General features: G+C 49.9%; 1 protein-coding gene across 1 annotated transcript; it reads right to left on the reverse strand.

Moving 5' to 3' along the window:
* Positions 1–269: 269 nt before the first annotated feature.
* Positions 270–10627, reverse strand: DUSP5 (dual specificity phosphatase 5). The gene is made up of 4 exons (XM_071564075.1): positions 10089–10627; positions 5672–5814; positions 4028–4247; positions 270–1886 (listed from the first exon to the last, which is right to left on the reverse strand). The coding sequence occupies exons 1-4, from the start codon at positions 10480–10482 to the stop codon at positions 1486–1488; spliced, it is 1158 nt and encodes a 385-aa protein (XP_071420176.1). The 5' UTR covers positions 10483–10627; the 3' UTR covers positions 270–1485.
* Positions 10628–13649: the final 3022 nt, after the last annotated feature.

Here is a 13649-nt window from a genome sequence, read left to right on the forward strand (position 1 = left end):
GAAGTGCCTGCCTGGCTGCTGGGAAGTGACGCCACCATGAGTCATGTCAGTCTGTTTAAAACAATCCTCCCCCTCACCTTCTCCCCTCCACAGGGATGCGCCTTGGTGGCTTTCAGCACAGAGCCCAGTGATACTTTTAGTTTCCCATCTCTTCTACCCTCTTACAGCACTTCTATATGACTGCATCTTTCTCAGGTGACTTACCCTGCCACCAAGCTCTGCCAAAGCACTTTTGCAGCTCACTCAAAGTACAACATACAATCTTATTGTCCTGGATCTTTTTTTCCTTTATTATTTTTTACACTCCATAAAAACCATTGAAGGTTTTCCTTCACATTCGCAAGATCTCCTGGAAATTATTGCCATTTCCCATACATATTACATATTACATATTAAAAAAAATAAAATGGTCAACAGACAGACACTCTGAACTCCCTGCAGACACAAAAGCTGATGCGAGCAAGGGAGAAACCATCTTTTGTGAACAAAGGCTGACTAGAGGTGATCACACACACTAAGCAAGTCACATAACACTGAACAAGACCACTTGACCACACAGGATACACAAAGGGGACACTTGGGAAGGGATGGAGGAAGAGTTGGCTTGGAGCTGAAAGCTTGTCAGGATTTTTTGGTGTAAAGTCCAGCACTTACAGTGTTACCTGATGGGAAGTAACTTGGATGAGGATTGTGGACACATTCAAGTATTCTAGGGCTGTCCTTAAATAACAGATAGGAGGATAATAGCTCAGCAGGGTAGCTGATAGCGGGTTAAGTCCCTGCTTTAGTTAAAAGCACATCCAGTACGAAGGCAAATGTAGAAGTACAGGAAATGCCACACCTGAATGGACCTGGTTTGCTATCCAGTTACACTGTGGTCAATACCTGACACTTCAGAGGCTGGAGCAGGAGAGGAGATTTTCACCTGGTTGTGCAAGTGTCCTGGGAAAGGCCCCCCTCTCACCACCCCAGCCCTTTACTCCCTGAAACATGACACATGAGAGGGGAGGAGGAAAGCCAGAGAAAGAGTTGAACAAATATTCCCTCCCACCACCTCTGTGATTGCAAAGGCGGTGCTTTTCTTGTTGCTTTCTTCCCTGCTGCTGGTTGTTTATTGCTTGAAACTTTAAATAAGGGTCTTTTCAAAAGTAAGATGAGAAGGAGATGGGAACTGAGAAAATCCTAAATGGGTTTCTTATGGTTCCCCAGGAATCTGGAAATACAGTAGTGGGTGCACATTGTATGGATAAAAACCTAAAAAAGCACTTTGTATTTTTTTTTTTAAAGGACAATAAAAGTTCAGAAAACTTGCCACACTTAGAGCACTTGCATCTTACAGTCACAGCATATGGGAAGTATGACCCATGACAACCACTCCATCTCAGACTAAGTTGATGAAGTTTCTCTATTGCACTTTCATGAAATGTTCTTGTTGGAGATCACAGTTTGGGTCAGAGAATCAGACCTCCAGTCTCCCCACGGTGTTCAGCAAGACGAAGATGCTGTCATTGGACTGAGTTTCAGCTGGTGGACAGGAGAGTGGATGGGCACAGAACTCAGCACTGAGGTAGGAAAGGCAAAACACGAGTCTTCAAAGTTTTTGCCTAATGTCAGTTCCTCTGCAAAGAAAGATGCAGCTTCTCTTTTGCACGAGGCAACAGGGGGACTGGGAGTGGAAGACAAGATCTCTGACTCGTATTGCAGCAACTGACCCATGAAACCAAAGTTGGGCGAGATCAGGCTCCGGCGCTGCTTGATGTAATCAAAGGCTTCGTCCAGGCGGAGCTTCTTGGTTTTCATGAGATAGGCCATGCAGATGGTGGGGGAGCGCGAAATCCCTGCCTCGCAGTGCACCAGGATCTTGCCCCCTGTTCGTCTCACATAGTCTAGAGGGAAAAGGCATTGCAGAGGTCAGTTGTTGTGGGGGATAGAGAGGACACCGTGACACACACCCAGCCCTGGAGGGGGAGTAGGGCACACAACCAGTCTACCAGCAGGGAGAGCTTGCTCTCTTGTTAGGTACTAGGGGTGACATGGACATTAAAGACAAGGGGAACAAAACACAGCCTGTGATGGAGCAGAGCTGGAGATGACACTTGGTTTCAGAACCTGTGGATCCTGATTTGGTTGGTTTTAAATTTTTTAGGAAGGTATGTCCCTGTCCCCATCCCCATCCCTTGCCACGTGCCTATTTCTCTTTTGGAACAACTGACATTGCAGAAAATCGTGATACAGACATCAGGTGTCTGGACAATGCTTGTATTTGCTGTACGTGCGTTTCTCTGCCTGCAGCTCAAAATGATGACCAAAGCCCAGTCTGGTGAGCCCTCCCACCACACCAGGTCTTTCAAAAACTGCAGGGGCTGCCTTCCTCTCATCAGCTTTGCTAGAAAACGGGACTTTTCTTTGAAGTCCTAACTGCCTGCTTGGCCAGTTAGCAGCCAACAGCAGTACCAAGAGGTGAGCCCTTGCTGGGTACCCTTGGGTTGAGAGGCTGAGCTCAGTCCCTGGGGCCTCACCACAAAGCACACAAGCACTGCTAGGCAGTTGCTAATTACAACCTGGTTTAAAGGATGCTTGAACTTAAGTCAGGATATAAAAAGCTTATGTAAAGCACCCATTTTACACAACAGGAGCCACTGTGGTTACTCACACAACACAATGATTGTTGTTAGATTAAAGAGAATGTGCTTAAAATAAGCTCATTCCACAGAAAAATACTGTTCAAAAAATAGATCTTCTCTATTGCCTTGAGCAATATGTTCAAGCTCTCATTTATGGATAACTATGTTGAGTGTACTGCTCAGTGAAACAAAGAGCTAAGCAAGTTAACATTTGCCTGCCTTTGATTGTCTATCAGGGGACTGGTGCCACTGTGTCCAGTTATATTTAACTACTGCAAAAAATCAGGAAGACATGGATTTGAGTCATCCCCAGCATCTACACTACATGCCCAATTTTAAAAGAAAGTGAAAATAAAAGTAATCCTCAAAATCTGGGAAATTGCCAAGTGATTTGACAACTATCAGAAGTGGGTTGGGATGGGGCCAAAAAGTACAATAATTATTATTTCTCTGAAAGGTGTGAGATGTCCCTTACCAGGAAGGGGAAGGACTCATAGAGCACCCTCAGGTCAAGTTTTTGTAATTCTACTAGTACTGTTGAAGGACTCAAACTCAGCTAAGCAATGTGTCCAGAGAGCCTGTAACTGTGTTTTATTCTCCTCTCAAATATTCCTGGAGAGCAACAGCACTGATTTCAACGTTATCTCCACCCAGGCTCAGGTTGCTCCACCTCACCAAACCACCTTGTCCTTCTCACAGAGGAGCTTCTCCTTTGTGCTCCCTGGCACAGCTGGGACCCACCCCTACAGCCTAATGCAGGAAAATTTGGAAGGGAATGGCACAAAGTTTTATAAAGGTGTCCTAATTCTTTTACATTGGGGTATTTGATTAAAGGGTGAGATAGCATCATGATCAAAAGGAGGGATGGAAAGAGCTCTGTGATAATGGGGAACAATGGATTTCTAAGACCGTACTTTTGGGATATCTCAGCACAGCAAGGTGATAAACTGACTCTGCTTCACCTGGTGTTACCAAGTCTGGTATGCAAGTCCAAGGAACTGGGTTTTTTCTTTACAAAAGTCAGTAGACTTTGGTCTTATTCAATTATACTTCTTTGTTCCCTGTCATGCTGAAGTTACACCTACACTTGCTTTGAAAAATCTAACTGGTTCACTTGCCTCATCTGCCTGATATCAGACAAGAGGAGCCATTTTGCTTCCTCAGCATCCTAGCCTGGAGAGAAGGACAGAGACCTTGCTCTGAATATCCCTCTATTTTCCTTTCTCACAGAAACCTTTGTGCCAGAAGAAATGTTGAGGAATGCAGGGAGCTTAGAATGTTTTTTTGTGACATCCAGAAATATACAGAAAAGAATGTGTCCTTCCCACCAATGCGTATTTTAAAACAAATTGAAATGAATTTAAAATACATAAAGATCTGAAAATTTGTTCATTTGGACCTACCAATGAAGTCAATGGCTTCCTGGAAGTGAGAGCTGATGTCTGCTGTGTGACTATCCTCCACTGGGATCCACTTGTAGCAATACTGGTCTTTGAAGGACTCCGAGCTCTTCCTGGAAACGTTGAGCAGGGCCGTGATGTGCAGGTTGGCGAGAAACTCACACTTGGAAGCATGATAGGCACTACCCAGGTAGAGAAAAGGCAAGATTTCGACTGGACCACCCTGGAAGAGAAGGAGCAGAAACACGCAATTCTATTTCAAGGGTATTTGAGTCCTGAGATCCAAGAAACAGCCAAGGGAGCCTGTGTGGGTGCCTGCTCCCTCCCTCTCTGGCTTTTTGGACCCCACTGCTGCTGGCACATGAATCGCTACCATGGCAAAGCCCACACAGGAAAAAAGTATTAATTTTCTTGTCTACATCTGCGAGGTACAAAGTCAGATCCAGTCCACTTGTGTGCAGGATGTTTCTGGCTTTCTTGAAAGTGCTGCCCCTCATGATGCACCCAAAGTGCTTTCTTATGTGAGGGCTGCTCTGACTGAGGTTTTACTGAAATACAGGCAAGGCAGGGAGCCACATCCCAGCAGGGAGGAATATTAAAACAGAGGAAGAAGCTGCTTTAGCTCAGTTCAGGGCTCTTGTCACATGTCCAAAGGTGAAACAAAGCAGAAAAATTGGATCTAGGCTCCCCACCCTTCTGCACCCCACACCTCTCTGGAGCACAGCACCCACTGCGTCATCCAGCCCAAGATGTCATCTCAGTTCCTCCTTCCTCAGCACAAGTAAAGGCTGGGTGACGAGACCGGGAAAGAAAAAAGCCACCGTCTGTCACAAGGTTTTCAGAGATCACAGGTAACTTTCCATGATGCACAAGAGCTGCTGCCACCCTGCAGCTGTGAGAAACTGGCTTTCCACCCCCACCTCGAGCAGCCCACACTGGAGTCCCATGCACTGGGGACAGCCACACAGGAAGGCAGGGGGACACCTGGTGTGGGAGGTGCTCTTGGGAGAGCAGAGGGGCATCACACGGGGACTCCCCCTAGCAGCAGGAAATGCACACCCTGGCGGAAGTGTCCTGACCGCAGGGTGACATCTCGGAGCACACATATTGCCCGGGCTGTGTGAGCACATGACGACTTCCCCTGTGGAAACCCCACTTTGGCCATCCAATTGTGGCTCTCAGCCATTGCCGCTTCTCAGAGGCAGCCCTGTGGCCCTGTCCCCATTGCCAGCTGCAGATCCCTCTTGGAATCTCAGAGGAGGCACAGCCAAAGTGTGCTCCTTTGTCTGTTGAAAAAATGAGACTACTGGAAGTGCCCATTTTCAGTCTCCTGGGGACGTGTGAGCTGCTGATGGCTCATGCTACCTGGATATATGATAAAGACAGTTCAAAAATAGTTTTAGGATCGATAGGGTGTTCTGCCTCCTTCTGTTGCCTACTTTTGAAGCCAGGTGGAGGAAATGCTGAGCAGCAACACACAAAGGGCAATTTATTTAGCACACAGGCAGTCAGCCTGGACTACAACAACTTATTACTGATAGTCCACACCAGCACTAGGGCCACTGGTACCCTGCCAGCCTCCACAGCCTGGTGACAGGAGGGAGAAAATCCAAGGGGAAGGTCACCCACTGCAGCTGTGACACACACCTGGTCATAAGCAGGTTTGTGGTTGGCACTCGGCTTCTCACAGTGGCTGGCAAGGTTTCTCTCTGCCTCGGTCCTCTCTGGGGAAATGAGTTTTCCATCCACACAGCACTCAGGATATTGCGCATTAAAGGTTTCATATCCCCCTAGGAGAAAGGAAAAAAAAAGATAAAAAAGATATGAATATTTTCCCTCCCAACAACTGGTTGACTTGAAGAGGAGGAGAAGTAAAGCTGCAGCACTTGCAATGCTGTGGGATAACACTGCACAGCACTGAGCTCTGGGGGAGGGTTAATGAAGGATAGTGTTCCCCTGTGGAAATAGGTTTATTTAAAAGGCTTCTGGCACCCAAGGAAAAACTTCTGATACCACTGACAATAATTAACTTGCCAAAACCCAGTGAATCCAGATTTAAACTGCTAGCAAATGTAATTCTGTTCAGTCTATCACCCATTAACTCCATTATGGTGGGGACTAAACTCTCTCTCTTCAGATTTTGTGTATGAGCACTATTTCCAGCATTTGAGACAGATATTTTTGTATTCAGGAGTCATTTTTTCTAAATCTGTCATTACTATATATGCTGTGACAACACACAAAATCTTTTATTTGTATTTTTGAATGGGCATAAACACAAGAGGGGGATGCTTTCAGTCTTATTAATCACCACAATGCTCGAGACAGCGAAGATGGTCCCACTGAAACCAATCTATTAAATAACAGCTATAAAACTTAATGAAATCCTGTGACAGCATTTGACAACTGAATAGCCCCACATGAGCTATTCTGCACAGTTAAGTACTGTGTTCATTTCATTCAGTGCACTGCTAATGAGAAGGAATTAATCCTATTATTACATTGTTACTCAAAGTTTGTCGTCAGCTAAATCGTTGCCTGTTTCCAGGCTGGAAATATGCTGCACAGAAGTACACAATCTCCAAAAAGAATGTGAATATGTGAGGTAGCAGAAGCAGCCTGGAAACGTCAGTGGTTCGCCACATGTCTGCCACCTGTGCTTTCTCAGAGCAGAAATGAATGGTGAAAGCTCATGACCAGCTACATTCAATAAGCCTTCAGTGTGGCCCTCGAGTAAACAAGGCTGGGAAAGCAAACCCTCTGATGTGATTCATTCACCTGCCACTGTTTGGCCCTGATAAGCTGTGTTGGTGTGGGTGCCCTGGTGCAAGGCAGGATTTTGCAACAAAGGAAGTGGTGAAGATCAGAGCAGCCGCAGGACCCTCACCGACCTTGCTGCCAGGGCTGCTCAGTACTTTCAGAGCTACTCTGGCATTTCAGCCCTGTAACCCTGCTATCTCATTTGTTCGCAAAGTTTGAGCAAATGTGAGCTCAAATTCATGACATGCTACTGTCGCCTGTCGCCTGCTCATTCCTCCTGTTGCAAGAGGCCAGCATGATCCAAAGCCCACTGAACGTGATGAAAGTTCGTTTTCTGTGACAGAGGACAGGAGAATGACTTTACAGTCAACTGGCACTCAGCACCTGTACCTTTCCTCCTACCCCCAGGCACATCCTGCCAGCTCACCCCATGGAGACCATGGTGGGGGTGTGTGGGATGGTGGGTGTTTAATACAATGATATCCATAACAACTGGGTTGATAAAATGATATCCCTAACAACTCACAGTGTGAAAAAAACAACAAACACAAGCAGCTCTACAGACTTCCTTAATATCCAACTGCCCTTCATGGGGCGGACTTTTAAATCCTCTTGTTTCACATAGCTGACCTTATCTCCCCCCAGCCACTGCCCCTGCATAGGAAAAATATGTCCAGTTTATATAAGTAGCCCTTATCCCAGTTTACACCCCATGTTGTTGTTTTTCCTCTTGAACAAACACAGAGATCTGTCCAAGCCAAATCAGCATGTGTGTTCAAACAGACATGCAAGTCTCATGTCTCTGGGGCAGCTAACACATGCAGCTGGTGAACAGTTAATTACAAGCCTTAGGGATCAGGATATTTGCAGGCCATTCTTACAGTGAGTCATCTGTTCATCCCCGTCCTCCACCAATCTCCTCTCTTCCCCCTCCCCACTCAACCTAGCTTCCCTGAGGTCATTTCTGCAAATACTAGGTTGCTCATCATGGAGAGCTGAGCTGCACTTCCGTTTCAATCAATAAGTAATAGAATTGTTATCAGCACCAAGGGACGATCCTTTATTTTATCTTTCTGCAAGCTCTTCCCCCGCCATACAATCACTCTCACCATGCTGGGACTGAGCTCACCCAGAATGAAACTGCACCTACACAGATGAAAGATGTGACATGTGAACCCTGGAAGCCAGAAAGTGAGGGAAGGAACAGGGCCTGGCATGCAGTGGCTTTGTGCTCGATGTCCTGCCTGAGCCGAGATCCCCAGGATATCTGGTAACCTGTTGGGGTAGGAGTGACCACCTCATATCTTATAATTGCAACAAGACCACCTTAGCGCTTAAGTAGCCAACACCTCCACCCAGCTCCCCGTGCCTAGGGAGGAGTATAAGGAGAAACTTCACAGAATTTGGTTTTGGGGGCAGGGTTTGGTGGTTTTACAGCCTATTATTTGCAAAGTTGATACTAGAGACCTCCAAAGGTCTCTTTCTCCTGAGCAGAACTCAGTGCTCCAGGGTGATTTACATCTCCACTGTGCCAAGGATCTTCCCCAGACCATGACAGCTTCCTGGGGGTCTGTGGCCTCAGTGAATAATCAGTGCTGCCCACTGAGTCATTGGCTTCTTAGACCACACCGGATCTGAAACAGAGCTGCAGACTTCACGGGCCTGATCCTGCCACTCGAAGCACTTCTAGCAAAGCAAAGGGAAACAGTAGCAGGAAGAGGAGGAAACTTTCTCATACAGTAAGAGGAAATGTCTTTAGCCTCAAATCGACAGGCTTTCAAAGATAAGATACTTCTCATCACACAGGAGGTACAAAGCAGAACTTCCATCAACGCCCCCCCCCCCCCCCCGGCAAAACTGCCCACATTCACAGTCACCACTTCAAAGCATGGGGCTGGTACATGAGGAGAGAAGGATGGTCGCGAGGTGAAACGAGAAGTCTGACAGTCAGCAGAGCTTAATTCGGCCTCTGGTTTCCCAAAGACTTCCCAGCGGATACCTTGAGATGTTTCTTAATCTCTAGTTTAATGTGGTCCCTAAGGATTTGACTGACCAAGCACAATGCCAGTATCCCTGCCCTGCAGTAGCAAAATTTGTGCTTTTGGGGTGACTGTCAGACTCCAGGGCAGGTTGGTAGCTGGACAGAGCCAGGGTGGTGGCAAAACGTCCGGGGAACATCCCGCTACCTCCAAAACGGACAATACTCGGACTGGAGGTGTCTCTGGTCCGGCGGGGATGCCCTCCAACTGGGCACATCAGGAGAAAAACTAGTGGGATAAAAAGCTTAATAAAAGTGAATTAACCCTGGGCGGTGAGGACACAGGGGCAGGGTTTATTCAAGAAACATCGCCTAGTTTTCTCCTCCATTTGTGGCCTCGTGATTTGGCAAGGGGGATGTTTAGGAACTCCTACTTCGGCGTGGCCCCGCTCCGGGAGCTCCGCGGCAATCGGATGTGCGGTACTGCGGGTGCGGGAGCGGCCCCGCCCGGACACTACCCCGCTCCCTGGGGAGGTCGGGGGGTGGCCGTGGGGGTGCGCTGGGAAAACCGAGAGGGCAGAAGGACAAAAGCGCTGCCAAAAGTGGAGGGGAGACAGGGGCGGGAGGACAAGGAAAGGGCGGGCTGCTATGTTTGCTATGCTATTTATCGTTTTATTATCCCCGGGTTACACGGAAGGAAAACAAAGAACCGCAATCTAAGGTCTATAACACACGTGAGGGAAGGAGGTATTTCTGTCCCTTGACGAGCCCCGGAGTTTCGGCTCGAGGTTTCCCCTGCCAGTGTCGATGTGCCTCATGGAGAGATAATCCTCTCCGCCCCGGGTGAAGGAGCGGGCATCGATCCCTGAGTTTCGGGTGCCCAAAGCGGGCGGCCCCGTGTCACCATCTGGATACCGAGAAGTGGTGGCCTCGTCTCTCCTCTTATCCGCAGGGTTGATTTTATTTTCCACGCAGCCCACATGTCTCTCGCCACCGCTTCCCCCCCGCTTTGATAAACTGCAACTTTTGCTCTTCTTCCCTAATATTCTCTGCCTTCCATCAGCCTCCTAAACGCCCGATGGGGGTGAGCGGAAAGGCATTTCAGCTCAGCCCACAGACTCTATCCGGGATTTATTTCCAGTGGGTGGAAAAGAAACAAAATCCCGGTGTTACCTCTCTGCCCTCCACCAATAATCAGGTTCACTGCGGGGCGAAGGAGAGAGGACAGAAGCACCGTGGGGCCGCCGTCAGCCAACGGGGCTCTGAGAGTCGACCTCACCGCTTCCCCCTAGCCCCTGTCTCTCGTCTCCCCGCCACCCCTCTCACCTTTCAGGAAGCAGACCCTGGCTCCAGCCTCCGGCAGGCTGGAGAGCAGGGCGTTGAGGACGATCTGGGCTGTGCTGTCCTTCTTCAGCTTCTGCCAGTGCCCCGTGCCCTGGTCCAGCACCACCACGGCGGCCAGGCAAGCGGCCCCCGCCGGACCCTCGCCGCCCAGCAGCAGCCGCGCCCGGGCCGCCGCGTCGGGCACCACGAAGTGCAGCGGCACGGCCCCGCCGCGGGTCCGCCGCATCACCACCGAGTTGAGGTTCACGTTGAGCGAGCCGCGGAGGCAGGAGGCCGAGTAGGACAGGTAGGGCCGGCAGTCCAGCACCAGGCAACGGGAGGGCTCCTTCCGCAGCAGCTTCCGCAGCTGGCGGCAGTCGAGGGACGTGACTTTCATGCCGGCCGAAGGGTCGCGCCCCACCGCAGCCGGGGCAGGAGCGGGTGAGCGGCAGGAGGGGTCCTGACCGTAGTGCGGAGCCGCGGGAGCTCGGCCGGCGGCGATGGGATGGAAATGGGGTGGGAGGGACGGAGGCACCGCGCCGAGCCCGGGCAGGGAATCCCAGCCGGCGCCGCCGGGCATTTATATGAATGGGAGGCCGGGCCGTGACGACACTGCCCATATAAGGGGAGTGACGCGCCCTCCTTCCAAACATGGGCATCCCCCGCCCCGCGCACCGCCTCCCGGCGGGGATCCCCTCCCTCCTCAGCCCCCTGGCAGCGTTAGTCAGGCTCGGAGGCAGAGGAAGCTGAAAAACGCCGCAAAAATTCTCCACTCATAGGCCTGAGGCTCATCCCCTCATCACCGCTCCCCCTCCCCAGCCTGTCAGGAGAGCCGGGAAGCTTGCTGGGGCGGCGGGGGAGGAGGAGCGAAGGGAGAAAGGAAGGAAGGAAGGAAGGGCAGCGCTGGGGCAGGTTTCTCACACCAGGTTGCAAATGGGGGTTTCAGTTCCCTTTATTCCCTCTCACTGTTCTCCTCACCTCCAGCAAAGCCTGGGCACAGGCAGTCCTGTCTGCGAGAGGGATGGGAGCTGCCTGCTCCTGGACCCCCTTGGAAACAGCTGGGTCCCCTGTTTAGGCCACTGTTTGCATCCAGGTAGCTTTGGCAACCAAGTGAACTGCCTGGGAAACTGCCCTGAGGATGTGGTTACTTGGCCCAAGGTTTACAGTTTGTCAGCAGAGGAAACAAGGAATAACAGACTGGGACAAAGCAAGATGTGCCATTTCTACAAAATTAATGAATGCTCTGGAGGGATGGGGAAAGGGATGAGAGGGCCACCTGCAACAGGAAAGTTGCTGGCATGCCTGTTTGAAAAGGGTCTTATGTCCCTTGCCTTGTGGCTCTAAGACTGTTCCTCAAGGACTTGCAAGACTAACACTGCAGACCTCTAACTGAGCCTTTGTCCAGAAGTCATGACACTAAGACACACAGGAATGAGGAAATTTGGCACTTGTCCTTTGCGTCTAGATAAGTTTTGTAAAGAGACCAAAAAGAGGAGTGGAAATTCCTGGAAGAAGTTAGGCAAAAGGATGAGCTCCAGCCAAGGTCATTACAGTCTGGGCAGATGATAGTGGAGCAGTCTAAGAGCAGGGTGTCATTTATTCTGATGGTGCCCTGAAAGAATGTTCACCTCAACAGCAGGCAGGAAGTGCCATCCCTGCCTCAAATTGCCTGCAGCTGAAACAGAGAAGCATGAAAGGGACTGTGTAAGGAAAATGTTCAAGCTGATTGAAAGACTAGCAACTACTGGTTTTGAAACAACTCCTCTTCCTCTTTCAGACTCCCTGCAGCTCCCCCCATCTAGCTCCTTCTAACCTGATTCCCCTCACTCCCCTCCTCTGAGTCAGCCAGGGTACAAGATGGAACAAAAATAGAAGTAGCTTGTGGGTAGGGGCAGATGTTCACAGCGTGTCTTAGCGTGGGTGTTGCCTTCACCTGGCCACTGCTGTCGCAGAAGCTCGGCTGCTTCCCTTCCTCTGCACCCACCCTGGGAGGCAGCTGGGCATTGCTGGAGCCACGTGGCTGAGGGAGACACACGTGCCCACACACAGGCAGGGGTGCAGTGTCCTAGTCCTGCTCACACAGGAAACCTCCACGCTGCCTGAGCACAGCCTGCCTTTCTTTCCTCTCAGCCCCCAGCTTCAGAAACCACTTCTTCCTTCCTGAGAAGCAGCCTGGTTCTCCTGGGACTCAGCCCCCAGCTTAGCTGGCAAACTGGTCCCAGTGTGGCGAAGGGAGGGGAAGACAAGCTGCGGGCAGATGCTGGCGTGCTCCTCCCTCCCGGGAGGAAAAGGGGACCAGCACAGTCACACGAGAGCATCATTTCCTCTCAGGAAACCCAACTGAAATATGGAGGGGTGGGAAAGAGAGCTTTCCTCCATCCCCCAACCCCCCACCCCGGCTACAATATTGCTTGAAGTGCTACTCTGAAGGCGGGGACAAACCACCCCAGCCCAGAAAATAAACTCTTTGGGGAGTACCTGAAATCTGGCCTGTGCCAGTGGCAGGGTGTATTATCACCAGAAGTGACCCGCAGCTGACCTTCCTTTTACACACCTTATGCTGAGCATCCAAACAAATGCCTTTTAGTAGATTACAGGTCTGCTTTTGTTTCTTAATGGAGTGAGTCATGACCACCTTTTTATTAGGAGAAAATAACAAGGCTAACAACAGCAGTACTAATGCTTCTTCCGCTCCAGGGTGCTGGATACAGTGTCCCTGACTTCTCTGCCCACCAGCGAAATGTCTCGGTTGTACTTGGAAACAGATGAGCAATCGGGGCTGATGCTGTCAGGGCTGTGGTGTGGACACGAATGCTCTTCCCTGCTGGAGCAGCTCTTTCGTTTGTAGGGTGCTCCCAGTCAGAAGGTAGAAAGGGCCTCGATTCCTGTAAGTGGAAGTGGCTAAGTAAATTAAAACTCTCTGCTTTAGGTAGGAAACTCCCCTCCTCCCTGCAGCACTTTACATCATTCCCACTTAGGTTCTGCTGTATCTCTCTGCTTCTCTTCCCGCTTCCCCTTGGTAATCTCTCAGGCTTTTTCGTCCTTTGTCTTGGGCTTTTATCGGGGCTTTCAGATCAGCTGGTTCTTTCCTTTTCTTCTAGGCTGTATTTCCCCTAACCTAGCTCGTTAATCCCTTGTCCCCTACCCACCTTCTCCGGGCTCTTTGTTTCTGCTTGTTCTCAGTGCTCCAAAGGGAAATTTTCTCGCTGCAGTTGGGGATGGGCAGCCCCAGCTTCTGAGGGATGTGGCTGGATCTTCACCCCAGGTAAAACTCCCAGAGAACAGCGTTCATGGGGCAGCATCCAGAAAGCATTGCTCAGGAGAAAAAACCTGCTTTCTTGAGAGAATAAACCTCATAAGGAGCTTTGAAAAAGGCCTTAGATGAATAAATGAACATTTTCTTGGGAAGCAGGAGAGAGGATCAGCCAAGTTTCTGGAGCTGCCTGAGCTGAGACATGGGATGCTCTCTGCTGGGTACTATGAGTGTGCTTGACAACCCAAAGACTTAACACCAAACCTCAGCAAGACCAAAGATGAGAGAAAGCCAGCGAGCTCTTGCTGCTG

This window comes from Pithys albifrons, chromosome 9, assembly GCF_047495875.1.
Source record: "Pithys albifrons albifrons isolate INPA30051 chromosome 9, PitAlb_v1, whole genome shotgun sequence".
NCBI lineage: Eukaryota > Metazoa > Chordata > Aves > Passeriformes > Thamnophilidae > Pithys > Pithys albifrons.